The sequence below is a fragment of the Nelumbo lutea genome, chromosome 4 (assembly GCF_056320005.1).
Source record: "Nelumbo lutea isolate HS-2025 chromosome 4, American lotus-T2T, whole genome shotgun sequence".
In the NCBI taxonomy this organism is placed as follows: Eukaryota; Viridiplantae; Streptophyta; class Magnoliopsida; order Proteales; family Nelumbonaceae; genus Nelumbo; species Nelumbo lutea.
The window spans coordinates 570,362-598,096 of NC_142687.1; the positions used below are offsets into that span (position 1 = coordinate 570,362).

Sequence of the window (27,735 nt, forward strand, 5' to 3'; positions counted from 1 at the left end):
TTAATTTATTTGTTTTTATTATATTAATAAAAATATTATTATCAATAATAATTAATAATCATCCTATCTTGTTAAAGTGGTTTAATAAATTATTATTATTATGGTTAATTGTTTTTTATTGCTTCAAATTGATTATAATTTTTATGATGTTTTATTCAATGTTTTCAAGTTGTCATTGACTTAGATGGTTAAACCATTCAAACATCCCTCAACCATATTTCTTTTTTGTCAAAAAAAAGCCATTGATTTGGTCAAAACCCTTCAACCTAGGCTAGGCATTTGAACCATTGACCCTTTTGATATAGTCATCAGATCATGGGTTGCAATATACAATGTATTAAAAACTTCTAAAGGACTAAACTTTGTGCTCAGATGTCTAATTGGGGTGATTCTTTAATTTCTTTTTTTTTTTATTTAGGGTAACTTTTTACAATCTTTGCAACCTCGTTATACAAACAAAAAAAACTCATTTTTTGGCCTAAATTTTCAACTTGTTGACTTCTATTTATAAAAATAAAATAAAACTTATAATAAAAAAGTACAAATTGAACCTAAAATAATATATACACACAAAATGTAATTATATTATATCATAGTATACGTATACAAATGAATGATGTGCCATGGTTTGATTTGTCCAACTTGAATAATTTAATTGTTGACTCATTACTTAGAGGCAAAATTATTCATCCTCTTAGTCGATTTTTTAAAACACTTATTTTATTTTTTGAGTAAATTAAATAATATTTATTATGAAGCTATTTATTATTTATGGGGTTAAGTGAAAGCTGAACAATAAAAGCACATAATAGTAGACAATTGTTTTGCATTTTAACTTTTTAAAATAGTAAACATGTACGTGCATTTGCACGTGGCATTATCTCTAAGAAAGCTATTTATAATTCGTGGGCAATTTATGAATAGTTCTAAATTGGCAGTTTCTAGGTTGTTTCTAAAATGGGAGTAAAAGACATATATGCCCCATTTATGCCCATTGTATGTTTAGGTAAGGGAGATAAAAAACATCCAAAGAAAATTCCATAAAAAAGGGGCATTCACTATTTTATAAGCAATATAGATTAATAATTAATTATATTTTATATACTACTTTTAATAATTATTTTTCAATACAAAAATAACAATAATTAATTTTAGATAGGGTGGTTCATCAAACTAATGAAGCTGACCAACTTTATCAATCGACTCGAGTTGGTCAATTTTCTAGTATTTTCGATGAACTATGGTTCAATAACTTTCCAGCCTAACCAGGTTGGATTACTTTCGCTATGGCCATTTGTAAACCAATCAAAGCCGAATGACTTGACCATTGACTATTATTTTAAATATATATTTTTTATATAGGAAAGTGGAAAAATTCTCATACTTCTTAGTCTAACATATTTTATATCATAAATTTAATTTGTAGATTTATTATTGAATAATTCCACTATTTTTTTATTTAAATTTAATTTTGTAAGTTTAAATCTTTTGAACCAAGTAGCCAAACCAAAAATCGACCAAAATTGATACAACCCGAGTGACCTGGTTTTCACAAGTGGCTAGTCAATTTCAAGTGACCAACTCCCCAACCTGACTAGGTCGATTTAATTGGCCAAACAACCTACAACTAAATCGAATCGATCTATGAGCATTCTTAATTTCAGCTAAATTAATAGTATAATCTCTAATAAAATAACAATAGTTTAATTCTCCAATAATCCATACTACTTATAAAAGTGTGAATGGGGAGGTATTAGCTTTTGGAATTTTTCTTTACTAAAAAACCCATCATCTTGAATTTAGTTCATCTCCATTGAAATGGTAGAAAATGTGATTAAAAGAATACCATTAAGTACATTCAATTACATCTCATTAAGCCTCACATTTAAGTCATTAAATAAATCACATTCTCTCTCATTGAATCAAATGTTTATACTTTTGTTTATCATCATTAAATTCTACTAATAAATCCATACACAATAATTATTAATATAATGAAATTTTATATGTTTAAAATAAATATAAAAATGAAATATTTTCCATCTAGGTGGTGGGTAAGTAATTCAACCATCTGGGTCAAATGGATAATTTCATGATGTCATAAATAAAAAATACAAATTTAGAAATATAAAAAATACTTTTGTTTATCACCATTAAATTCCACTAATCCATACACAATGATTATTAATAGAATGAAATTTTATATTTTTAAAATAAACCTATAAATGAATTCATATTTTCCATCTAGGTCGTTGGTAAGTACATCAACCATTTGGGTCAAATGGATAATTTAATGATGTTATAAATAAATAATACAAATTTAAAAATATAATAAATACAACAAAAAATATAGAAAAAAAATTAAAAATGGGACACATTTCTATTATTATATATTTGTCATATTAAAAAACAACTATGATAAAATAGACATAATTTTATTAATGATGGACATCAAATATACAACTTAAAACCGATGAGAAATTAAACCATCTTCCTATTTACGGGGTGGGTTAGTGGTTCAACCTTTCAGGTCAAATAGGTTAACCCATGATGTATAATTAAAAATATATTTTGTAAAATAGAATAGTACACAAAAATATGAAACAATTTTGGGCACATCTATAATATTATATACTAATAATATAAATAAAAATAAGTATGATAAATAATAGTTATTTTATCATGATATAAATGAAATGCAAAATTTAAAACCAATTTGAAAATAAAACCATTTTTATATCTAAATAGTAGGTAGGTCAATGGTCTAACATTCCGGGTCAAAATGAGTCAATCTATGATGTCATAACTAAGTAATGAATATTAATATATATATATATATATATATATATATATATATATATTATATACACACAAATATATATAAACTCAAAGAAAAATATAAGCTTTGTATAAAGAATTTTGATACAATTCAATTGTTATATGTTCACCATATTAAACAAAAATAAATTTTAAGATAATAATTACTTTTATCGATGATGAAAATGGAATACATGATTTACTTTTATCGGCCCAAAACTCACCTCAACATCGAGGCACTTCGGCATCCAATCTAGTTCGAAACTAAAGAATCGAAGTATTAGCTCGAGGCTAACAACCCAAATCACCACGTAACCCACTCCAGAGGTCTCTCCAATAGATCCTGAATCTCTCGAGATCACGATTAGGACTCATCCCAGCTCCGCTAGAGTCAGAAGTAAAACGATAAGCCTTATCTACATACTGCTCCTTTGAAAGTGGAACAAACCCTATCTCCACACCTCAGAGATCCTGGAGCTCTTTCGTGAGACCCACGATTACTCCAGTATATAAAGACGGGAACCTCAAGGCAAATGTATGCGTGATTACTCTGCTCTCTAGGTCTCAAGCTCTCAAGCACTCAGGTGGCATTTATAGCATACTAACTTAAGCGTCGGAGCGACATTGCTGGGTTAGCCACCCTGGGTTCTCTGATAGATTGTTTTGCAGATCGATCTAGCTTGCTGTCCACCTGGAGTCCGGATCGTCCTCCAGCTAGGAGTAGTTAGATCACACACCATCAATTGGCGTCGTCTGTGGGAAGCGATCAAAAGGTTATTCCTACCTCTTTGCAACTTCAACTTCAATGGCATCCTCTAGCCACACCGGGAAAAGCATCAAGATGAACACCACCGGGGGGCAAGCCCAGCAGCCAACCTTTCCCCAAGCTCTTACGGTGTGCATCGGACAGTTCACAATTCCGCTCACAACATCTAGAGTCCCATCATTAACTGCACTACCGAGCACCGCACAGGTGAGCGCCCCGCTTCCCCCGGTGGTAGGCGCAACTTTCTTTGAGCCCTCTGTGGTTCCTCCCGGAGTGGGGAATTCTCAGTTTCATGACCTTGTTTAGTGCATCTGGGCCATTCAAATCCAAATGCAGCAGGTCCAGCAGTTTCAGCAGTACTAATAATATTACCTCTACTAGCAATATCAACACCAGTTTCCTCCACTGCAGCCAAATCAACAGTCGGTTCCACCTCAGCACCCAGGGCTCCATCACAGCCAAAATCCGAATCGCCTTGGAGTTAACCAGAACATCAACCGATCCCCTCATCGGGGCGAAGAGACCTCACAAACACTGATTCCTCTCAAGAGTTAGGTCTCACCCTGAGGGAGGAGAGACAATCAACACACTCCACCGGCCTCGCAAGGAAATCTCAAGAATAGGTCCAGAGATAGTCAACTAAATCCGCCTCGACACTCGCATCAAGAGAATGATGGTTCGCGAGTAGATAACCAGTTCAGGGTTCGAGGTGCAAAGTCAAGACAGGATCTCTCCGTCCCCCATGATAGTCAGCCCTAGAATCTATTGGGAAACCAGGATCTGCCTCGTGACAGGACCGTAGTACTAGATCGAACCGAATTCAGTAGCACCAACGCCGAGCCAGTGAAAAAACAATAGTGGAGACGTCGCAAGACACGCCGTACCTCGGCTCAAAATAGCCTACTAGTGAAGCCAAGCGAACAAGAAAGGCAAACCAAAGGGAAGGAAGAAGTGAGCTTGGTGGCTACAAAGGCCGCTCCTCCACTACTTTGTAGGTCGTCTCCCCTGTCTCCCGAGCTCTTGGCGGCCCCGATGCCAAAAAACTTCAAGATGCCCCATTAGACAAGTACGACGGGTCCTTCAAACCTAACGACCATGTGGACTCTTTCCAGTCCCAGATGCACCTAACTGGGGCTGATGAGTCTTGCATGTGTGCTCTACTACCTTTAAAGGGGTAGTTCGAACATGGTATCGGAACCTCACGCCGGGATCGATCAAAAGTTGGTCACAGTTTGCTGACTTGTTCACTGCACATTTCATCACCAGCAAAAAGTGTTTGAAGTCCCAGGAAAGCCTTCTCAATGTAGTTAAGAGGGAAGGAGAATCGATCAGGAGCTACATCAAATGCTTCAATGACACTTGCCTACAGATATCGGATCTCGACTCGGCAATGGGGCTCACTGCAGCCAAGAAGGGAATTACCCACAAGGAGTTTCAATGGCATGTAGTAGCAAACAAACCGAAGGACATTACTGAGTTCCTAAAGCTCGAAGACCAGTTCATTGGCACCGAGGAGGAGATCAATTAGAAGGTCGATAACCCACCATCGGATAAGAGGAAGAGAGAAAGTGAAGGAATGAGCAGCGACGGACAGAAGAGGAAGAAAAGCAAGTCACCAACTAGGGGAAAAAACAACTCCATAAGTCGGTCCCCTTTGCAATCTCATAAATCAGGTCGGCGCTCCAGGACCCCTCCTGTGGAGATAATGAACTACACACCCTTGAATGCTAAAAGAGGAGAGATCCTAATGGCCATTAAGGATTCCTCCTTCATCAAATGGCCTCCTAGGTTAAGAGGAGACCCATCAACAAGAAACCCAAATGTATATTGCCACTTTCATCGAGATCACGGACATAATACAGAGAACTGTCGGAACTTTCGCGATGAGATCTAGGAACTCATCAGACGAGGATACTTGAAGAATTTCATCTTGCGCGAAGAAAGAAGATAGACAGATCGACAGACAGACCGACAGGGAGATCAGAGGAATTCCCTAGAAACCATCAGGCAAAATGAGCAACTGCCACAACAGTTGCCAAAAGAGAGACAAATCCGCGGGGTAATTAACATGATTAACGGTGGGTCCATTATCGCGGGGTGTACCTTGGCATCTGGGAGGACCTCAGTGAGCGAGCTAGAAAATGAAGAAGGAAACCCGCCAAAGTGACCTCGGCTTAAAGGACCGATATACTTTATTGAAGATGATGCACGCGGGATCCAGTATCCTCACGACGATGCCTTGGTAGTAAAGTTGCGGATCAATGACTTCGAGGTAAAGCGGATACTGGTAGACTCGGGCAACTCGGCCGACATTCTCTTCAAGGAGACGTTCGACAAGTTACAACTACAACAAGGCGACCTGAAACCGGCAGACACCCCATTAGTAGGGTTCAACGGCGAGGAGGTCAGAACTCTCGGGCGAGTCACGATACCTATAGAAGCCAGCACGTGGCCAAACATCGTGTAGTTTGAGCATACCTTCCTAGTAGTTGTGACTCCCTCCCCCTACAACGCCATAGTAGGTCAGCCCATCACGCATGTTCTACGTGTGGTAGTATCCACTTACTATGTGGCGATGAAGTTCCCTATTGATTATGGGGTGGGAGTCGTGCGAGGTGACCAACTCAAATCGCGCAAATGCTACCTAGCTGCTCTCAAACGGAAGGCGAAGCTAGCAAAAGATGTCGAGCTCGAGCGAACACCGACGAGCGAGCTACCTGACAGAGGAGACGATCCACATACCGGTCTTTGTTGATGAACCGGCCAAGACTCTCCAGATCGGTGCCTCGATCAACGAACCACTCTACTCCCAGCTAGTAAGCTTTTTACTTGAAAATTTAGACATTTTTACTTGGTCCGTGACAGAGATGCCCGCAATTAATTCAAAAGTTATAACTCACAAATTGAACACCAATCCTTTAGTTAAGCCAGTAAGGCAGAAGAAGCACAACCTCACCCCAGAACGTTGGAAGGTTGTTGATGAAGATGTCGATTAGCTCCTAGCGGCAAACTTTATCAGGGAAGTCCATTACCCGAGCTGGGTGGCTAACCCAGTTTTGCTAAAAAAGGCCAATGGCAAGTGGCACATGTGCGTCGATTACGCCAACCTGAGTAGAGCCTGCCCGAAAGATTGCTTCCCGCTGCCCAAGATCGGCCGCCTAGTGGGTGCGACCTCAGGGCATGAGTTGCTGAGCTTCTTGGACGCCTATTCTAGTTATAAACAGATTAGGATGGACCCTGCTGACGAAGAGAAGACCGTCTTCATAACCAAGCTCGGGTTATACTGTTACAAGGTCATGTCCTTCTGACTAAAAAATGCTAGAGCAACCTTTCAACGCCTTGTGAATAAAATTTTTGAGTCGTTAATCGGCAATAAAATAGAGTGTTATGTTGATGATATGGTCGTGAAGACCCAGTTTTCGAATTTCTTGTTGAATTATTTAAAAGTGTTTTTCAAATTTTGCGAAAATATAACATGAAATTAAATCCAAACAAGTGCGTCTTAAGAGTCACCTTGGGAAAGTTCCTAAGCTATATAGTCAACTGACGTGGCATCGAAGCCAACCCGGATAAAATAAAAGCCATCCTAGATATGAGACCACCCCGCAAAATAAAAGAGGTTCAGAGGCTGACTGACCGGATAGCCACCTTGAGCCACTTCATGTCCAAGTTGGCAGATCATTGCCTACCCTTTTTCAAAGCTATAAAAAATAATGACTTTGAATGGACTGAAGAATGTCAGGTCGCCTTCGACGAGCTAAAAAGATACTTAGGTACCGCCCCAGTTTTAACTCGATGAGGTGGTCAGCTCGGTACTAATTAAAGAAGTAGATCGGGTCCAACGACCCATCTACTATGTTAGTAAAATTTTGCAGGACGCAAAAACCATAGCAGCTCACAAGCTTTGCCCATACTTCCAGGCCCACACTATCGTCGTCCTCACCAACAAATCTCAGAGGCAAATTCTGCTCAAACCGGAGGTGTCTGGCAGGTTGACGAAGTGGTCTATCGAACTAAGCAAGTATGATATCCAATAAGAGCCTTGGATGGCAATCAAAGCCCAAGCCTTGGCCGATTTTGTAGCAAAATGCACGTTCAGTACCACAACCCCCGAGCTGGTCATGCTCGAACACATGACAGAAGCTTCAACCTATGTGGCGCCAATCCTAGTCAGAGCAGAACCGACCTGGGATGAGGAGCCCTGGATTCTCCACGTTGACGGCTCATCCAACCAGCAGGGAAGCGGTGCAGGATTGATTTTGTACGGTCCAAGCGAGGTGAAGCTGGAATACGCACTCCAGTTTGGATTCGCGGCATCAAACAATGAAGCATTGGTCGTCGGGTTAACCCTAGCAAGGGAAATGAAAGCAAAACACCTCATCATATGCAGCGATTCGCAACTGGTGGTCAACCAAGTTACTGGTGAGTATGAAGCCTGTGACCCCAATATGGCAGTTTATTTGGCCAAAGTCAGAGAGATCCTGCGCAACTTCATCTCCTACGTCACCAGACAGATCCCAAGGTCTGAGAATGTTGAGGCCGATGCCTTGTCTCGACTAGCCAGTACGAGCAACAACACCATGTGAATTGTATACATTGAGGCTTTACCTCGGCCTAGCATTCTCGGGGGGGGGGGGGCAGAAGAGGAGCTGGATTGACCCACTCGTCCTTATTGGAGGCTTCGGCAGGAAGATCCGTCTCCATGCGGCTCTTGCCAACACCGGTCTCCTCATCTTCATTGAGAAGGCCGCCATCACTTTTTGCTTTGGAGTTTGGATCTTGGGCAGCTTCAACGATCATCTCCTCTGTGATCCTCGAAGTGGTTATGACACTAAGGTCAAGTTGGGGAAATTCACGCTGGGTTAACCACCTACTAAGTTTGAATCCTTTGCGGTAGCTCATTGTCCCTACCTTGACCATATCTTTCCAAAACTGCACTGAGGACTTGTACTCCTTTACAACCTTAGCCTTGGCCTCCTCCATCACCTGAAGAAGTAGCTAGGTTCATTTCTTCACATGAGCCTCGAGATTCTCCACCTCCCTCTTCAATATTACCTCACACTCCTTGAGCTCCTTCTTCTTCGACATCAGCAAAGTGAGCAGCTCCTTCTTAGTTCGCACATCATTCTTCAGCTGGTTATTCTCGTTTCGAGCTAAGTTCAGTTTGGCATGATCTTTCTGGGAAGACTCCTCGGCTCTGAGGGCCCACTTCAAGTTTACCTTGGATTGATAGGCCAAGGCGTGGATGGTGGAATTCACCTGCCAAGAGAAGAAAACAAGCATCAGTATACAAAAATCAAAGTACAACATAGATTGAAGAGACAAGTTCGAGAACTTACCACCATGCAGTGAGTAGCCGCTTGGGCTCTGAACTGAGCAACTGGCAATTCAGCCCAACTAGTGATCTCCTCAGCAAATAACGTGCCTTTGCTCTTGAGAAGGCCGAATTTCGAAGTCAAGATACTCCAAACTGTGTTGTCGTTGCCCGAAGAAGCAACAACTGTGGGGACGGGCTCCGAAGACGTAGCCTCCTCAAGCATGCGGGGTGGGGATGGCTTTCCTGAGTCCTCTTCGACCAAATTTATCACAAGAGGTTGATCGACAGTTGATGGCTACTCGGGTTTTGAAACGACAGCTGGTGGAGGCTCAATGTGAGCCTTCTTGGTGGTTCTCTTCTTCCTCTCCTTCTTTATACTCTCAAAGAATTCGTTGGTGGGGATGTCTATGATAGCTGCAAGAAAAAACGAGTTGTCAGATACAGTACCAAAGTAAAACTGATGGGGAAAGTACATCAAACAACGACCTACCAGGACTCAAACCGGCCTGCACGAGCTTTTCCTTGGTCACGAAGTCTTCAAACTTCAGTCCGAGCTCCACCCAAGCTCGGAGTGCCTCTCTCATCTTCAGGTCCAACCTAACACCAGGGTCCTGGATGGCTACCCTCCAAAGAGTCGGGAAAGGCCACCCCTCAGTGTTGCGGACCACGAAATAGCGCCTCTTCCAGGTCGGGACCTTGTTAGGGAGCTTGTGCAAAAGTTCGAAGCCAGGACGAGGCATATAGTAAGTTCGTCTGTGCTCAAGTAGAACACAAGACGAATTCTTCTTTATGGAAAGGATTGAAGAAAAAACGTCGAGGTCAAGGGGAAGATTGTAATCGTGGAAAAGTGAAATGGTCCCTACAACGTTGCGGATAGAGTTCAGGTGTAACTGATCTATGGTGATGTTGAAAAAGTTTATGATATCGACAATGAGAGGGTGAAGTGGAAGGCAAAGGCCAGCTGCGAGATGCTCCTCAAAAATCACGATCTCGTCGTGACTGTGATCCCGAGGGAAGTTACCTAAGGAGATGCTATAAACAAAGTTGTTAGGGAGTCTGTATCGAGCTACTAGGGTTAGGAACCTGTCTATCGTCATTGTCGACGGACCAAAGTTATCTGGTAGCCGACCTTGATGTGAGATGGAATCTAGGTTACCTGAGGCTTCTCGCTCCCACCGAGGTGAGCTCACCTCTGGAGGACCATGGATCGCATTCTGGCCCGAAGTAACCTCCTCGGTAGGACGAGGATCCACGGCCTGAGCCGAGGTACCCACCACAGCTCCAGCGGATTCACCACTCCCGTCTAAGAGACTATCAAAACTAAAGTTAGACATACTAAAAAGGCACAAAATCGAAAAGAAAAATCAAAGGAAGACTCACCAAAAGGAAGACTGAAGAAAGGAAAGTGACCTCAGAAAGACTTGAACGCGACCTCAAAGATTGCGGATTTGTGGACATGTTGCGAGGAAAATGAGCCCCTTGGCCTTTATTTATAGCCAGTATATATGGGGATCAACGATCGAGATCAACATGATCCAACGGCTCCTAGGAAAATCAGTTGCACGACCCTCGAGGTTGAAATCGATTTAGCACGTGTTTTGACGTTTGCGCGTAACTTAGATGCGACCGGTGTTATTCCTGGTTGAGTCGGGCAGTCGAATAGGTCCGACCAACGATTCCCCTGTCAAAGCGCCTAGACCTCGTGCTAAATCCACCTGAACTTGTCATGAACTCCCCATGCCAGGTTGAGACCCCTAACTCGAGGAGTGGGGGCAATTGATGAAGGGTGATTTGGCCCAACCTAGCGAAAAGGGGAAACGTGGACGCAACCTAATTAAGGGATGATAACTCGGCTTGGCAAACCCAGTTCTTAACATTTGAGCTCACGTATTCAACCACCTTGGCCCAAAACTCACCTCGGCGGCGAGGCACTTCGGCATCCAATCCAATTCGAAACTAAAGAATCGAAGTATTAGCTCGGGGCTAACAACCCGAATCGCCAAGTAACCGACTCCAGAGGTCTCTCCAACAGATCCCAAATCTCTCGAGATCACGATGAGCTAACATATCCCGAATCTCGAGAGATCACGATGAGCTAACAGATTCTGACTCACCCCAGCTCCACTTGAGTCGGAAGTGAAACGATAAGCCTTATCTACATACTACTCCCTCGGAAGCGAAACGAACCCTATCTCCACACCCCAGAGATCCCGAAGCTATTTCATGAGACCCATGATTACTCCAGTATATAAAGACGGGAACCTCAAGGAAAATGTACGCGTGATTCTTCTACTCTCTAGCTCTCAAGCACTCAGCTCACATTAATATTATATATTCTTCATATTTAACAAAAATATGCTTAAAAAATAAGAACTATTGTTAGTAAAGATAGAAATGGCTAAAATACAAAGAAAAAATGAGTCAATGTCTTAATCATAGTCCATTTTCCTCGTTAAATAGGTTAATGGTTCAACCGGTAAGTTCATTTGGTTGCTGACTATTATCATCATCATCATCATCATTTGATATTGCCACGTGCAATGCACGTACACTTTTACTAGTTATTGAAAACTTATAGCAAAAATACACAATTATTGAAAATATATTGTTAATGCAAATACAACAAATAACTAATAAACATACAATAATCACAAAAATACAATAAGTACAATAAATTAAATTTAAACAATAATAGTATTTTAATAACTATTAATTATTGAAATTTTCTGTTAAATAAAAAACAAAAATAAATTTTGACATAATTATTAAAAATATATTTATCACAAAAACAAAAAATAATTATTGAAATACAATAAATATTAATTTAAGTATATATAATTATATAATAAGCATGGATTAAGTCTTTAAAATTAAGATCAACAAATATTAATTTTTTTGAAAGTTATTTTCATTAATTATTAATTGATATGAGTAAAATTAGTTACTTATAATATTATTTAGTTATTTAAATAATATCATTATTTAAATTTTAAAATAATATTTAATTATTAATTTTAATAATCCATAAATGTTTAGTTATTTAAATATTTAAATAATATGTAAAATATTTAATTTTTTGTTATTTGAATTTCATTTATTTTAAAGCTATTACATAATATTAGATAGGGCCCTTTACTATAACATCTCCTATAGTTTTATGGATTTAGTAAAACATACATTGGAGATTACGTTTTACTAAACATCCCTTGTAGTTTGCAGTCAATTTACTCAATCGACCTCACATTAGATGATAGTGGAAATTGACAGTTTTGACCCTAATGTCCATTTGAATAAATATAATCAAAAGAAAAAATGGAAAATACCATTTTTGCCCTTAATAAGACATGGGCTACCACTTTATTTGGTTCTATTTGGTTATTTTTTTAGCACGAAGAAGTTTTAAGGGTAATTTTGGAATAAACATTCATAAGCCCATGCCCTTGAACATTTTACATTCAATTTAGGTGATCATGGTACTACTTTCAGAGGGAAAAAGAAACACTTCTTAATTAAAGGTCGATTAGGTAAGTAGATTGCAAATTATAAGGGGTATTTTAGTAAAATGAAAACTATAAGGTATGCTTAAGTAAATTTATGTAAGTATAGGGCATTCTAATAAATGACCCTATTAAATATTTTGTTATATAATTATTTATGTATTTTTTTTATATTTTGTTATTAAATATATTTAGTTAATGAAATGTTTAAATAATATTTATTTTTTTTTAATTTTAAATTTTAATATTTGAATAACATTTAAATTGAACAATCTGAAAAATCATAATTTATATTGTTAGTGCAAATATATAATATGAATATTTATATTTATATAAAATTATTAATAATATGAATATTATTAAATTTGTTAGAATTATTTTGTGTTTTAATAAATATTTTAAAGTTATTATATAGTTTTGCTAAAATATTTAAATAATTCTTAATTTTTTTAATTCAAACTCTCTTGGATAGATATAGATAAAAGGTAGGGGAGGATAAATAGTAGATAAAAGGTAGGGGAGGATAGATAGGAATTAGAGTTAGTTTAGGAGATAAATTATCTACTAAATTATAAATAATTTAGGAGATAAGTTGGAATTAGAGATAATTTATGATAAAGTGGGGGATAGTGGAGGATGTAGTTTAGGCTATGCTTGGAAGCAATTTAAAATTTTACGTTGGTTCGTGTTTGTTGGCGTTTGGATAGAGTGTAAATGAAGATCAATGTAAAAACTCCACTCCAGTTTAGATTTGTCGGCATTTGGATGGAATGGAGTTTCATGTCGTGAATTGATGTAAAACCTCATCAAACATAAAGTTTTATATCGATTATCGATGTAAATACTACATCGATAAAATTTATGTAAAACTACCCTTTTACACCGATTCCAAGCGCAGCCTTAGGAGAAATTTTAGGAAATGAGATTATTTATTAGGTTATTGGGAACCAGAGAGAGAACAATTTTAAGTAAATTTTATGAAAAAGGAGAGCATCTTATTGATTGTTTAAAAAATGACATTAAATTAACAAAATAAAAAATCATAAACTTCATTATTTTAATATATATATATTAAAAAATATGTATATATGTATTCATGCATATAAATATATGCATGCAATATGTGTCTATATCTTATTGATTGTTTAAAAAATGACATTAAATTAACAAAATAAAAAAATCATAAACTTCATTATTTTAATATATATATATATATATATATATATGCATACATACATAGTCTATTAAAAAATATGTATATATGTATTCATGCATATAAATATATTTTTATAAAATATATGCATGCAATATGTGTCTATATATGTATTCATCATGGTTTTTAAAAACGAACCAGTGACCGAACCGATCAGGGGTCTGATTACCGGTTCGAACGGTTGGTCCGTTCTGACAAAAAAATAAAAAATAAAAAATTGCAAAACAATCAAAACTGTTCAAACGGTTAACCGGTCAATTCAACGGTTTACTGATCAAAATCAACGATTTTGAGGGAAAAAGTAGTTTTGAGAAAAACGGAACCGATCAAGTGACCAGTTCCCATTTTTTTTGTCCAACCATCTGGTCCAATCCGATTTTGAAAACAATGGTATACATATATAATGGGGACAGGCTTGGGCCGGATTTAGGCTAACCAAGGGTTAGACCTGAACTCAGCCCCAAAAAATTCCGAAATTTTAGACCCAAACCCATCCGAAGACAAAAGTCCAAGTCCAGTCCGACAAAAGTAAGGATTGGACATGTTTTGGAAGAACGTCCACACTCGGGTTGGAGACTGGATGACCTCACAGTCACGGGAGATATTTCCAATGCACGGTGGGATGTGCATGTGACATCGGTGTTAAACGCGCAGTGTGAGGAACAGTTGCCAATTCGTCTGTCCCATACAATCGGGTAGCGATTTTCGAACTCTTACCATCAGTTAGTGTTCCGTTGGTTCCCTTGACGCTTACAACTCCATGGTACTTTCGTACCGAGGTGATATTCTCTTTTGTCGCTTTTCTTCCGGAGCACGTTACTTTCTCGCGAAGCAAATCTTACCTGATTCCATGGTACTTTCGTACTTTGTATTGTTATTCATGAAGATGTTCGCGATACACGGGAGATGGGGCTGTGAGGTGCGCTCTGTGAAGAGCAAATTTGATGAAGTGCGCTCAATCTTGACCTCCCTAAAATACCACTGCTCTGTCGACTTTCGTTGCTCGAATACCCCAAAACAAAAGAAGCCATGGACGTCACAGAAACGAAGAACGGCAGAGAGCCGACTGATCCTCTCACTTTCGCTCGAAGGCCTCATTTCACTTCCTATAATTCTTCTCTTTCACTTGTTTTTATTGTTTAAGTGCGTTAAAGGTTGTTTAATGCAGTTATCAATTGGAGGCACTAGAGAAGGCCATGAGGGAGAACACTATTGCATTTCTTGAGACTGGGTCGGGCAAGACACTGATCGCGATCATACTGATACGAGCTTATGCTCATCATCTCAGGAAACCTTCTAAGTCCATTGCCGTTTTCTTAGTTCCAACTGTTGTTTTAGTCGCCCAAGTAATCCAATCTCTCACTCCTTTCTCTTGAATTATTTGTGCGTGTATCTATCTATCTATCTATCTATCTATCTATATATGTAGTTCATGGTCGTGGCCTTGTAAATTTTTCTTGGTTTTCATTTGATTTCGTTTGAATTTTGTCCAATTCTATGTGTATGCAAATGCATGCAATAATAGATCTTTGACGTTTCATGCTTATCTCATAAGTTGTTTAGTTTTGATTTTATTTCCCCCCCTTTTTTTTCATTATCAAGCTCAAGTTGTTAAAATAAACAAATTTATTCTTTAGTTTCATAGTTTTCTAATTCAATTATCTTCTTTCGCTTCCGATTATCTACTACTGTGTTCGGATTGCAAGAATATTTTTGGATTTAAATTCCACACTTGTATTGGTTCCCTGGAATAGAGATGTGAAACCTCCCAACAATGTTTTGAAATCTCTCATAATGTTTTAACTCAAAGACAAAAAATCCACATTATTTCAGAGGTTAATTAGGTCTGCATCCAATCCAGTCCAGCATTGGGTATGACCTTTAAGCTAAAAAAAAAAAAAAAAAAAAAAAAACCCTGCACTCTTCTGAAACTTACTTACCACTGAAATGAATCCAAATGGCTGACTGTGAAGATTTGTGGACTTGGTGATTCCAATTCCGCTGCCAATCTCAAACACACTTCCATCCAAGCACACCTACATGAACACATTTATAAATATATGCATATATGTATGTATATGCATTCATAATTCACACATTAGTTCTTCTTGTCTTGGTAATCAATGCATAATTCTTGTTTCATATCAAATGTGGTTTGTGTTGAATGCTATGATTAATTGTTTCAAAATTTATTTTATTTTATTGTTTTTGGTTCAGTAAGACAGTAAGTGAAGAAATGTTTTTACTGATATTATTATGCACTGTTTAGCAAGCTAAAGTTGTAGAGATGTACACTGATTTGAAAGTTGGAAAATACTGGGGTGAAATGGGTGTTGACTACTGGGATGCATCCGCTTGGAAGGAGGAACTTGAGAAGTATGAGGCAAGTATTTGCATTGAGTTTTGTCTTCTGTGTTTTCTCATCACAAATAAAAAAGGATCAAAATGTATTCTTATTTTTTAGTATGCTTGTTTTAAGTTGATTATCATCCTTAGCCTGGTTTATGTTATAAACTTTTGGATATTTATGTAAAACTTGTGCAGCTTGCTTAAACATAGACATGGGTTTGCCTGCATTTGTCAGTTAGTCAACACCATCAAATTTGATATTTTGTTTGTTCAAAAGAATATCTAATGAAGTTTGTCTACTGATTTGATCATGGCCTCAAAGGTGTTGTTCAAATTGTGAAAATTTAGTTTACAAATCATTTGGATTTCCATATTTTCCTTTTTAATAATAATTATGGAATAGATTGCAACAAAGATTTTGTGCTAGTTGCATATTCTGTAAGAGTCATGAATGAGAATCTGAAAGTGATTAATGCCATAACAAAGGCTTCCTCCATAGATTAGGTAAGAAGCAGTAAGAAGCAATACCACGCTTGTGGAGATTGAGCAGGTAAGCGTGTCAACACTCTTGGTCGAATAGAGAAAAGAACAAAAATACTCTTAGAGGTGTCAAGCATGAATGACCCCCACCTCAAAGAGTCTCTTATATATTTAAAGATATGTACAATTACAAGAATGCCCATATAGGGCTGAAAGAGGAAAGAAGAATAAAATGTAAATTTAATATACAACAGGGACTATACTAATAAGATACATCAAGTTACAGAGTCTCTACACTCCCCCTCAAACTGATGCCTAGACATAAGCATCAGTTTGTCTATAAGAAAGAGATGTCAAACTCTAGTTATAGCTTTGGTGAAGATATCAGCAACCAACATGTTTGAGGCTACATGAGGAAGCGATATAGACCTAGTAGTGAAAGGATCTTGGATAAAGTGGTAGTCCACCTCGATGTGCTTGGTCCTTTCATGGAAGACAGGGTTAGATGCAATCTTGATAGCACTCGTATTGTCTGCATAGAGAGGAATAGGAGTAGGAAGCTGAATGCCAAGATCCATAAAAAGAGATCGTAATCAAACAATCTCGCTACGAACCGAAGGCATGGCCCTATACTCTGCTTTAGTGGAAGACTTGGAAACTGTTTGTTGTTTCTTACACTTCCATGAGATGAGTGAATCACCCATAAAAACACACCACCCAGAAGTGGACCTACGAGTGTCTAGACAACTAGCTCAATCTGCATCAGCATATGCTCTCAACTGAATAGGAGAGGAGGAGAAGAACAGTCCTTGAGAAGTTGTGCTTCTAAAATATCGAATGATGCGATGAACAGTCATATGAGGCTGATGAGGAGAATAAACAAATTGACTAAGAACTTGAACAACATGAGAAATATCCGACCGAGTCATAGTGAGATAAATGAGGGACCCCATAAGCTGGTGATACAAGGCAACATCGAGAAATAGAGGACCTTCAGATTTAGATAGCTTTAGATTTAGCTCCATAGGTGTTTTGACCTACTTTTCATCATTAAGACCAGCAAGTTTAACAAGGTCAGAGTCATACTTCTATTGACAAACAAAATACCCACGATCACTACAATGTACTTCCAATCCCAGGAAATAGGTGAGAGGGCCTAAGTCCTTCATGTGAAACGAATTATGAAGTAATAGTTTCAATTCACGAATGCCCTCAACATTATTCCTAGTCAACAACATGTCATCAACATATAGTAGGAGAACGGTAATACCCTGAGGCCGTCGCCTAACAAAGAGAGAGTGATCAGAAGAACTTTGGCTATATCTAGCAGCAACTACAACATCGCAGAAGTGTTCAAACCATGCCCGGGGAGCTTGTTTTAAACCATATAGAGATTTTTCTTGGCGACATACTAAAGAAGGATCACTGTAGTATCTAAGAGGAGGCTTCATGTAGACCGTCTCCTTCAGCTGACCATGAAGAAAGGCATTCTTCACATCAAGTTGGCATATAGTCCAAGACTGAGCGGTAGACACTGCTAAAAGAACATGGACTGTGGTGATCTTTGCAACAGGAGCAAAGGTTTCTTCATAATCGATACCATACTCCTGACTATATCCCTGGGCAACTAAACGTGCCTTGTATCGATCAAGAGATCCATAAGATTTCAGCTTGATGTTGTAAACCTAACAACTCCCAACAATGGATGCATTTGGAGGAGCAGGCACAAGGTCCCAAGTGTCATTCTCATGTAAAGCATGAATCTCTACATCCATGGCTTCCTTCCAATGAGGGCTACTATTAGCTTCCTGGTAAGAGTGAGGAACATTTGTCTATCGGACAACAGACAAAGAGCTATGGTTTAAAGGAAAACCATAGCGGTCAGGAGGTCTAGATATACGAGTAGAACAACGAAGAGGAACAAAAGTATGAAGAGTGTTTGAAGTAGAGGTATCACTTACAAGAGCAGTGGTAAGATGGTGATTTGAACCGGGAGGAAGGAGAGTTGTAGGCGCAGGGGCTGGATTACGTAACCGCTTGCGAGAGAAGACGAGATTGTCCTCCTCAGCAGGAGGTGGAACTTCTTGTGAATCGAAGTTTGACAAAATAGAAACAGACGGTGCAGACAGTCTAGCAATTCCAACAAAAAAGGAAATGTGCTCAAGGAAAACAACATTACGTGATATACGAATGCGACGAATAGAGGGATCATAACAAAAAAATTCTTTGTGGTCAAGACTGTAACCCACAAATGCACACATGACGGACTGTGTAGACAATTTAGAGCGTTCACAAGAGAGAAGATGAACAAAGCACACATCCAAAAACATGAAGCATAGATAAATTTGGAAAACAACCAAACAACTTCTGAAAGGGAGACATATTACCAAGAACAAAGGAAGGAATATAGTTGATAAAAAACACAACTATAATGGCTACCTCTACCGAAAAGGAAGATGGAGTATGGGACTCCTGCAATAATGTCCTCACAACACTAAGGATATGTCCATTCTTGCGCTTGGCCACACCATTCTGCTAAGGAGTATCTGGGCAACTTCATTGCACTTGTATTCCATGATTCTTCAAGTAGGATAAAATTCTCCCCCTGAATCTGAATGGAGAATATGCATTTGTGATTGAAACCGAACCTGTACCATAGCATGAAGTAGCTTAAATGTTGGGAACACCTCAGACTTGTGGCGAAGAAAGTATATCCATGTGTACCTAGTACAATCATTAATGAACGACACAAAATATTTGTATCCAAACTGAGAAGTAACAGATATAGTCCAGACATCACTATATATAAGCTCGAAGGGAGAGATATCATGCTCAGATATGTGAGGAAATGGTAAGGTATGACTCTTACTTAAGCAACAAGAAATACAAGATGTATCAAAGGTGTACATGGAAGGAACTCTATTCTTAATATGGCCAGAATCAAACAAAAATTTTAATTTTTCGGCATGTAAATGACTCAAGCGCTTATGCCATAAGCCCCAAACATTATTTCTATGACTTGGAAAGGAATTAGAAGTGGAGGAACTGAAATAAGCTGATGCTGCTGCTATTTGAGACTTCTTGAACTCCAATGCAAACAGACGACCCAACTTGCGCCCCTTCCCTTTCACCTTCCTAGTGTTTTGGTCCTAAATCAAACATCCATCCTGAGAGAATATGAGAATGTTACCTTCATCAACTAATTGGCCAACAGAAATCAAATTTGTAGTGAGATTAGGAACAAGAAGGGTCTTGGTAAGAGGGAAAGATGTAGTGGGTGAAAGCTTAAGAGACAGATTACTACTACCAATGATGTTTAACTTTTCACCATTGGCAGTAACATATGTTTGTGATGGGTTTCAGTAAGGTTACTTGGTTGGTTAGGGTAGACTCATGTCACGTGGTTGGTAGCTCTAGAGTCAATAATCCAAATATGAGAAGGAGAAGCACAATAACCAGAAAACTCACCAGGTAAGCCAATAGCAGAAAGAGTAGAAGAAATAGTAGATGTTACCAGTTGTTGAATGTTTTGCTCAACCATAGATGCCAGAGAATCACCTTTAACAAAAGAATCACCACTAGTAGTAGATTTCTTACTCCCATGTGCTACAACAACAATGTCAATTCCATAGGTAGATCCTTCCAGTTTTATAGGAATAGTATCGACTCTATCGGAGGCCATTTCAACAAGAAAATAGCAGTTCAAGCACAAGGATATCAGAGACAACCAAATTCAGCAATCAAGAACTCAAGATGATAGGCCAAAAAAGGCAAGTTTTTAAGACTGTCGAGTCTAAGACCTTTCAAATATGAATCTGAAGTCTGAATCAAATAAATGGGAGGCAAGAAAACCCTAGGATGACACCAGATCTAGGGTTATAAGTTGATTGAGTCAGCCAATTGAGACAAATTTGTGATTTACCAACACATCAGGCATCTTCTTCAAGAACACGATCTTGTGCTGATCGAAACAGTCCTTAAAACTCCAAACTAGAAATTGAGTGTAGGGTTAAGAAGAGCTTGAGAGAACCCTTCAATTTAGAGAGAAAAACTCAAATTGCAGACTGATGTAGAAGGCCTGAAGTCCAGAAAAAAGTTGCAGTCCAAAAAAAAAGAAATTATACAGTGTTTCTGCCCCAAGAAGATCAGTACTCCTTCGAAAACATCACCAAGTCAGATGTTGTTTGTAGGTGGAATATATCAGGTCTAGGCGACACCAGATCTGAAGTCCAAAGCTGTTGCAGTCCAAAAAAGGAAACTGTACAGTGTTGCCGCCCCAAGAAGAAGATCAAAACTCCTTCGAAAACTTCACCAAATCAGATACTGTTTGTAGGGAAAATAGACCAGGTTTAGGCGACACCAGATCTGAAGTTTGGCATCGAACCAATGTCTCCCAAGGGAGATCTAATGAAATCTCTCCTGCTGGTTGCACAAAGAAGAAAGAACAGAAAAGGGTTGATCAAAACAGCCCTAATACGACAGGAATAGAGAGAGAGATAAAATAGATCAAAGAGCAACATGCTCTGTTACCATGTCAACACTCTTGGCCGAATAGAGAAAAGAACAAGAATAATCTTAGGGGTGTCAAGAATGAATGACCCCCACCTCAAAGAGTCTCTTATATATTAAAAGATATGTACAATTACAAGAATGTCCTTATAGGGCTGAAAGAGAAAAGAAGAATAAAATGTAAAATTAATATACAACAGGGACTATACTAATAAGATACATCAAATTACAGAGTCTCCACAAAGAGAACTACAGTGCTTTTGCTAACATTTGTTTTCAGTCCTAGATTAGCAGAGAATAAAGACAAAAGAAAGAGAGAGAAGAGAGAAAGAAGAGGAGGAGGAGAAAACTGGTTCGATCTAGAGAAGAAGTCAATTCTCTAATCGGCCAGATTGTATTTATTTGTTTCTGATGAAGTAAATAAAGACTTTTATGTCCCTGATCAAGTATGGGACATATAACTTAAACTTGAACATAATAGAAATTACATCACACTAATAATATACTGAAAAGACGAAGATACCCCTGTATGGTTGACTATAACTTTTGTTTATGTTTTTCTTGCACAAAGTGGCTTCTCTCAGGCTTGAACCCACATTCTAACACTTGTTAGCCCAAGATTCTAGCATCATAGGATTTTAATGATTCTTTTCAATTTTCCGAATCTGGGAGGATTTTCTACTCCCATGAGTTCCATCAATTGTACATAACCCTTTTCATGCTCAATGGAATTGTCAGAAGGCCATGAATCTTGTTGTGGAGAGTACTGGTGGATTTGTCTCTGTGGATATGCCAGCAGCAGTAGGGTTATTTTATTAATTTCATTTTTCTCTTTTGCGGGGGTTGTTGAGGGTGTATACTGCATTGTTAATTGCAAAAGTAAAAGTCATAGAGACAGTGTCTTCTGAATTGTTTCAATGGCTTTATATTCATAACCTGCACTCCCCAGGAAAAAAAACTGGCAATGCATATATAAATGGTCATGTCTGACCTGGCACGGTTAGGTGCCAAACAGTTGTGCTGAGAATATCTATGGGCAGGCAGAGTAGAAGGATGTTCAAGAAAGAAAATGATTAAATTTGTCCTTTTCCTTGTTTCTAATTTTTATTGCAGTACTGACACTGGATGGTAATCTCCTATTACTTGAATTTGATATCTGCATGATATAGTTAGGCCTTCTGATGTTTTTAGTTGCAATTGATGTTCTTAGTTAGACATCATCATGTCTTTTCTTGTTTTTATCTCTTTTGATGTATTCATTGTTTGCTAAAATCTTTGACCTTTTTCCTTTAAATATATACAGGTTTTTGTGATGACACCTCAGATTTTACTTGATGCCTTGAGGCATAGTCTTTTGAAGCTGGAGATCATACAACTGCTAATATTTGATGAATGTCACAATGCAAGAGGTCGAAGCCCTTATGCTTGTATAATGATGGTAATATTTGTTTTATGCATTTTTTTTCCAAATATATGCTGAATACTAAAGGTTTAGAATGTTTTATGATGGTTTCTTTCAGGTAAGTTTTTTTTGTATTTAAGTATGATAGTTGCACTAAGATGTTTTCCTTTTTTATTTTTCATTGACACAAAAAAAGGTTTTGTAAGTACAATTAAAAGAAAGTTTAGCACCAAACCAAGATGTTGCAGTTGATGCTGAGATTTTTTGTATGCGTAATCAACATAATGTTATCTGATCCAAAGTATGCAAGTAGGAGGTTAAGAGAAAAAGAAGGAAAAAAAGAGAAATAACAATATGAAGAAATCACAATATGTGTAGTTTTGGTGCAATGTCCAACTAGCTAATATTGTGATGGTAAAGCTAAGGGTTATCCTTTTAACTTATTAAAATATGCAAGTTCACAACAATTGCAGACAACTTAATTCAACAAAGCCCTGTCCTAACTATGTGGGGTCAGATGTATGAATTCTGTTCCTTTGTTAAATTATGGGCCCTTAAATCATTTATATGGCTTCCATGTTTATTATTGCCTGCCCTTAGCTCGTCAACTTGCAACAAATTACTTCTTCTTATTGGTGCTACAGATGGTCTCCTATCAATGTACCAAGCTATTTCAATTACTGAATATTTTATTAATGAAAATTAAAAAGTACAAATTGCAAGCATCAATGGGAGAGATAAAAAAGCTTTGATCCTCGGGGGGGGAGCCCATCCCATCCCCTATCCCCTTAAACCCCACCCTTGGTGGCAATGGGGTTTGATCCTGGGTCTTTGCCACAACATGAGTCAGCGACCCTACCAACTGAGCCACCATCAGTTGGTGCTTTCCTTACAAATGTACCCAAAAGCTTTTCTCCCTCCTTACCCTTTGCTTAGCTAGTTCACTATTAGTTGTCCTTTGAACCCAGTGAAATCTCACTTCCATCTCTCTACTCTCTCTAGTCAGCCATAAGAACTTTTTTAGCTCATTGCTATACTACCATTGAGCTATCTCCCCACTCTACAACCACTCCAACACCAACTTAGAGTCTCAATAATTATCTTATTTACATTCATCATTCTTGCTCTTTGTGCCCCTTCCATAACAACCATGACCTTTGCTCTTAGAAAACCTCCTACTCCAATAGGTGCTGAAAACAGTGCCACTAGAAGCCCTCTCTCATCCTTAAAAATGCCTCTGATTGTTGAAGCTCTTGGATTTCTCTTGGTACAAGAAACAAAAGGACAGGAGATTAACAAGTGATAGCACGTTTCACCATTAGCTTTACAAAGTAAACACCAAGAAGGAGAAAGGCAACAATTAGATCTTCTTTTTTGTAGGTCACAAATGTTAATTTTCTCTTGGAATACCTCCCAAGTATTTTCCTAGAACTTCACACTTTGCACTAAAACCACATAAAGTCAAAATTGATCTCCAAGGGCTTCTCAAAGTTGGTCCCCTAGTAAGCCTGAATCCCAATCATTTGGGTGCAACCCACAGATGCTTTTGATCACTAAATGCCATAAATGCCCATAATTTAACAATGGATATGGCAATAAATAGTATGGAATGACGAATCAGGATTCATGTTGCCGACCCCCTATAGTTGGGATAAGGCTTGGGTGATGATAACATATATTTGAGATATTTTGTTGTTTAACATAAAGTTTGTTATTGTGCATATATGTAAGTTTGGGAAATGCATATGGCAAATGCTCTTCCCCCCCCTCCATTGCTTTGTCCTACCCTATTCCTGTGTATGTGCACATATATCCCCTCTTTGGCTTGTGCATTGTGTAGGCTTCTTCTGTTACTGGTTATTTGCATAATAGCTATGCACATGTTTCTTCATTGGAATTTATATATACTAAAAGAGTGCCTAATGACTTGTTTGCTTTTAATCTTGATTGCTGTGTAGGAGTTCTATCATCGGCAATTGCATTCAAATTCCATTCATCTTCCTAGGATATTTGGGATGACTGCTTCCCCTATAAAGTCTAAAGGTAAATGCGTTGTGTTTCTTTTGTGTTATAATTTTGCTGTTACTTCTTATGATTCTCTCTTTGCTTGAGATTGACAGATTTTTTGATATAGTGTTATGGTATTCACATTTGATCCCCAGCCTTATGCTTTCGTTGGTTGACAGTTTCAAGCTCTCCATGTGCCTATGGAAAACACATTCTTGAACTTGAGAATATTATGAATTCAAAGGTTGGGTTAATTGCATCTTGTTTTCCTATTTCTTATTGTTAAAGCTTCCTATTGCTACCAAGCATGTTTTAGCATTGGATTTCGTAACCTACACTGAGTTTATATCCTATTCATTTAATGTCTTCTAATTGTTCTCAAAGGGTCTTCTATGATGAAAGTACAATTATGCCTTGAATACCTGGAGAGGAGAAAGACATAAAAATCAAATCGTATAAGACCAAAAGAATTGAAGAGGCTCATTCAGGAAAAAAGAAAATTATAGTGACTTTTGTTTTTGAATTTTGATGATTTGGGTTGAATCATTACAAATTTCAAGATATACTTCATTCATGAATTTGCATTTTACCATGAAAGCAACATATTTTGCTCTAAGCAGGCTTCAGGTAGCTGCAATCTTAGGTAAGAACTTATCATAGGTGATATTGATAATGGATTGTCAAAGCATATTAGGTGGTGATGTCATGGCTTAGTGGATTGACGAAAAGAATTTCATTTTTTGGCCATTTTAAATTTTGTATTTCATTGTTAACATCAATAGAACAATTACTGTTTTCCATACATATTTTCGTTTAACATGTTTAAAATAAAATATTAGAGATGCACCTGGTTTTCTACAATTTATATTTTTTGTAATCTTTTGTATCTATTTCCATTTTAAAAGTTTTATTATTTAACTATCACTTCATAGATTGACCCAATTGGCTTAGATGGTTGAATTACTTACCCACGACATGATGGAAGAACAATGCCATTTTTGAGTTGGTTTTAAACATGTGTTTTATATTGCTAAAGGTATTGGATATAGATCTAGTTGACAAAATTTATTTAAAGTAAAAAAAGATAGAATCTATTAGTAAGAAAAGAATAGCTTAAATATAGGATTTAACGAGAGAATGGTATTAATACCTTAAATAAAAGACTTATGAGAGAGTAGACCGGCTCCTGTATACTTCTTAAGATACCTGAGGATCCTCTTTGTACCCTCTATGTGGGCATTTTTGGGAGCATGCATGAATTGGTTGAGGGCACCTACTACATATGCAATGTTTAGTCTAGTCATAGACAAATACAATAGTTTTCCCAGACGTCTCTGGAATTGTTTCACATCTTTTATTGTCTCTCCATCAGAGTCACCTAATTTGTCATTGGGATCAATAGGAGAATCAACCAGCTTCACCCCCATTTTACCTGTGTCTTGAAGAAGATTAAGGATGTATTTCCTTTGAGAAATAAAGATACTATTTTCTGAGGGGCAACTTCAACTCCAAAAGAAAATACTTCATGGGTCCTAGATCTTTTACTTCAAACTGAGAAGCTAAAAATTTCTTTAGTCTCACAATCTCGCTTGTCTAATCTCCAGTGACAACTATGTCATCAACATACACAATTAGAATTGCAAAATTTCCTTCTCTCTTCATAAATAATGTATGATCAGACTGACACTGCTTGGAACCAATCTATTGCACAACTAAGTGGAACCTACTGAACCAAGCCCTTGGTGATTTTTTTAAGCCATATAGAGATTTCTTTAGTTCGCACACTTTCTGCTCACTGCCCTTAGCACAGAACCAGGAGGTTGAACCATATACACTTCTTCCTCTATATCACCATTCAAAATAGCATTTTTAATATCAAACTAATGATTTTCCCAGTCAAAGTTGGAAGCTAAGGAGATGAGGGCTCTAGTGGAATTCATCTTGGCTATTGGGGCAAATGTCTTAGCATAGTTGACTCTATATACCTATGTGAACCCCTTTGCCACCAACCTAGCTTTATACCTTTCCACTATGCCATCAACCTTATGTTTCATTGTAAATACCCACTTATTAGGGGTTCAGGCATGTCAATGGGAATAATAGTACCTAGTAGGGAAGGATTTGCCCCCAGAGGATCCGGTGATGTCAGTTCTATGACTTCAAGTTGCTCTACAGCTTTAATACTCAATTGGTTCTTTCGACTAAAAACGTGAAATGGAGGAAGATCAGGAAGAGTTGGAAGATGCACTTACTTGTGTTTCTCCTGAGCCCTACTTTTCCCTAGGAGAAATAGAAAAAAATGACTCATTTTCAAAGAAGGACACGTCCATAGAGACATAATATTTTCGGGAAACAGGGTCATAACATTGATACCCTTTTTGAGAAGACTCCAAGAAAACACACAGAAAGGCACGTGGATCAAGTTTACCACGGGAGGGAGAGAAATCATGAACAAAACAATGACAACCAAAAACACACATAGGAATGAAGAACACAGGGGCTTTGGGAAACAACAACTGATGTGAAGCTTTGTATCCTAACACACGGGATGGCATATTGTTAATGAGATAAGCAACAAATTAGATGACATCCATCCAGAAATGTTTAGGGACATTCATATGAATTAACAACCCATGCGCAACTTAAAGAAGGTGACAACTTTTTTCTTTCAGCAACCGCATTTTATTGGGGTGTTCTAGCACATGATCTATGGTATAGGGATCCGTGTGAGGTGAAGAACTCGTTGAGATCAGAATGGAAATATTCCTTTACATTGTCAGACTGGAAAATTTGGATTTTAGTTTGAAACAGGGTAAATATCATACATTAGAAACCTTTCACAACCTTTGGAACTTCATCTCTAGAGTGCAATGGATATACCTACACATATTTGGAATGGTTATCAATAAAGGTAATAAAATACTTATAGCCATTCTTAGCGGGTAAAGTAACAGGGCCCCAAACATCATAATGAATAATATGAAAAGGAAATTTCTCTTTATTACTTTTTGAAGAAAAAGGATTTCTATAATGTTTACTTGTCATAGACACTAACTTAAATAAGTCTAGAAGCAAAAATTTCAATGGCTTAAAAGACAAATAGCCAAGACGGTTGTGCCATAAATAAACCTAACTCATACTGGACTGATTCATAGACTCGATAGCTGTAAGACCTGACTATGTAGCTTCATAACCAACTTTATTCTCCAACACAGAGACCGTTGACCATACTTCCTCTATCAATTGTCACCCCCGAAGTCAAATCATGTATAACATAAGATGACGGAAAGAAGGTTACTAAGCAGTTCAATGAATTTGTAATGCTACTAATGGGAAATAGGTTTATGGGATGTTTATGTACATGTAAAACATTTGAAA

The 27,735-nt window shown here is 37.8% G+C and overlaps 2 protein-coding genes across 7 annotated transcripts in view; both read left to right on the top strand.

Moving 5' to 3' along the window:
* The first annotated feature begins 7,716 nt into the window (after positions 1–7,716).
* On the top strand, positions 7,717–8,169 carry LOC148853280 (uncharacterized). The gene has a single exon (XM_088983173.1). The coding sequence runs from the start codon at positions 7,717–7,719 to the stop codon at positions 8,167–8,169; it is 453 nt and encodes a 150-aa protein (XP_088839299.1).
* Positions 8,170–14,161: 5,992 nt separating this feature from the next.
* DCL2 (dicer-like 2) overlaps positions 14,162–27,735 on the top strand; it is an 86,101-nt gene continuing 72,527 nt past the window's right edge. For 3 of the 6 annotated variants that reach the window (XM_088983563.1, XM_088983567.1, XM_088983564.1), the window contains exons 1-6: positions 14,241–14,389; positions 14,497–14,956; positions 15,880–15,993; positions 22,252–22,386; positions 24,309–24,393; positions 24,513–24,601. In XM_088983563.1, coding sequence (XP_088839689.1) covers positions 14,807–14,956; positions 15,880–15,993; positions 22,252–22,386; positions 24,309–24,393; positions 24,513–24,601 — 573 coding nt within the window. In that variant the 5' untranslated portion in view covers positions 14,241–14,389; positions 14,497–14,806. Of the gene's footprint in view, positions 14,390–14,460; positions 14,957–15,879; positions 15,994–22,251; positions 22,387–24,308; positions 24,394–24,512; positions 24,602–27,735 lie in introns of those variants that run through there. The other 3 variants (XM_088983568.1, XM_088983565.1, XM_088983566.1) reach the window with 3 other exon arrangements.

Bases quoted from the DNA above. Each gene is read 5' to 3' on its own strand.
- LOC148853280 (XM_088983173.1), top strand. From the start codon at position 7,717: ATGACAGAAGCTTCAACCTATGTGGCGCCAATCCTAGTCAGAGCAGAA.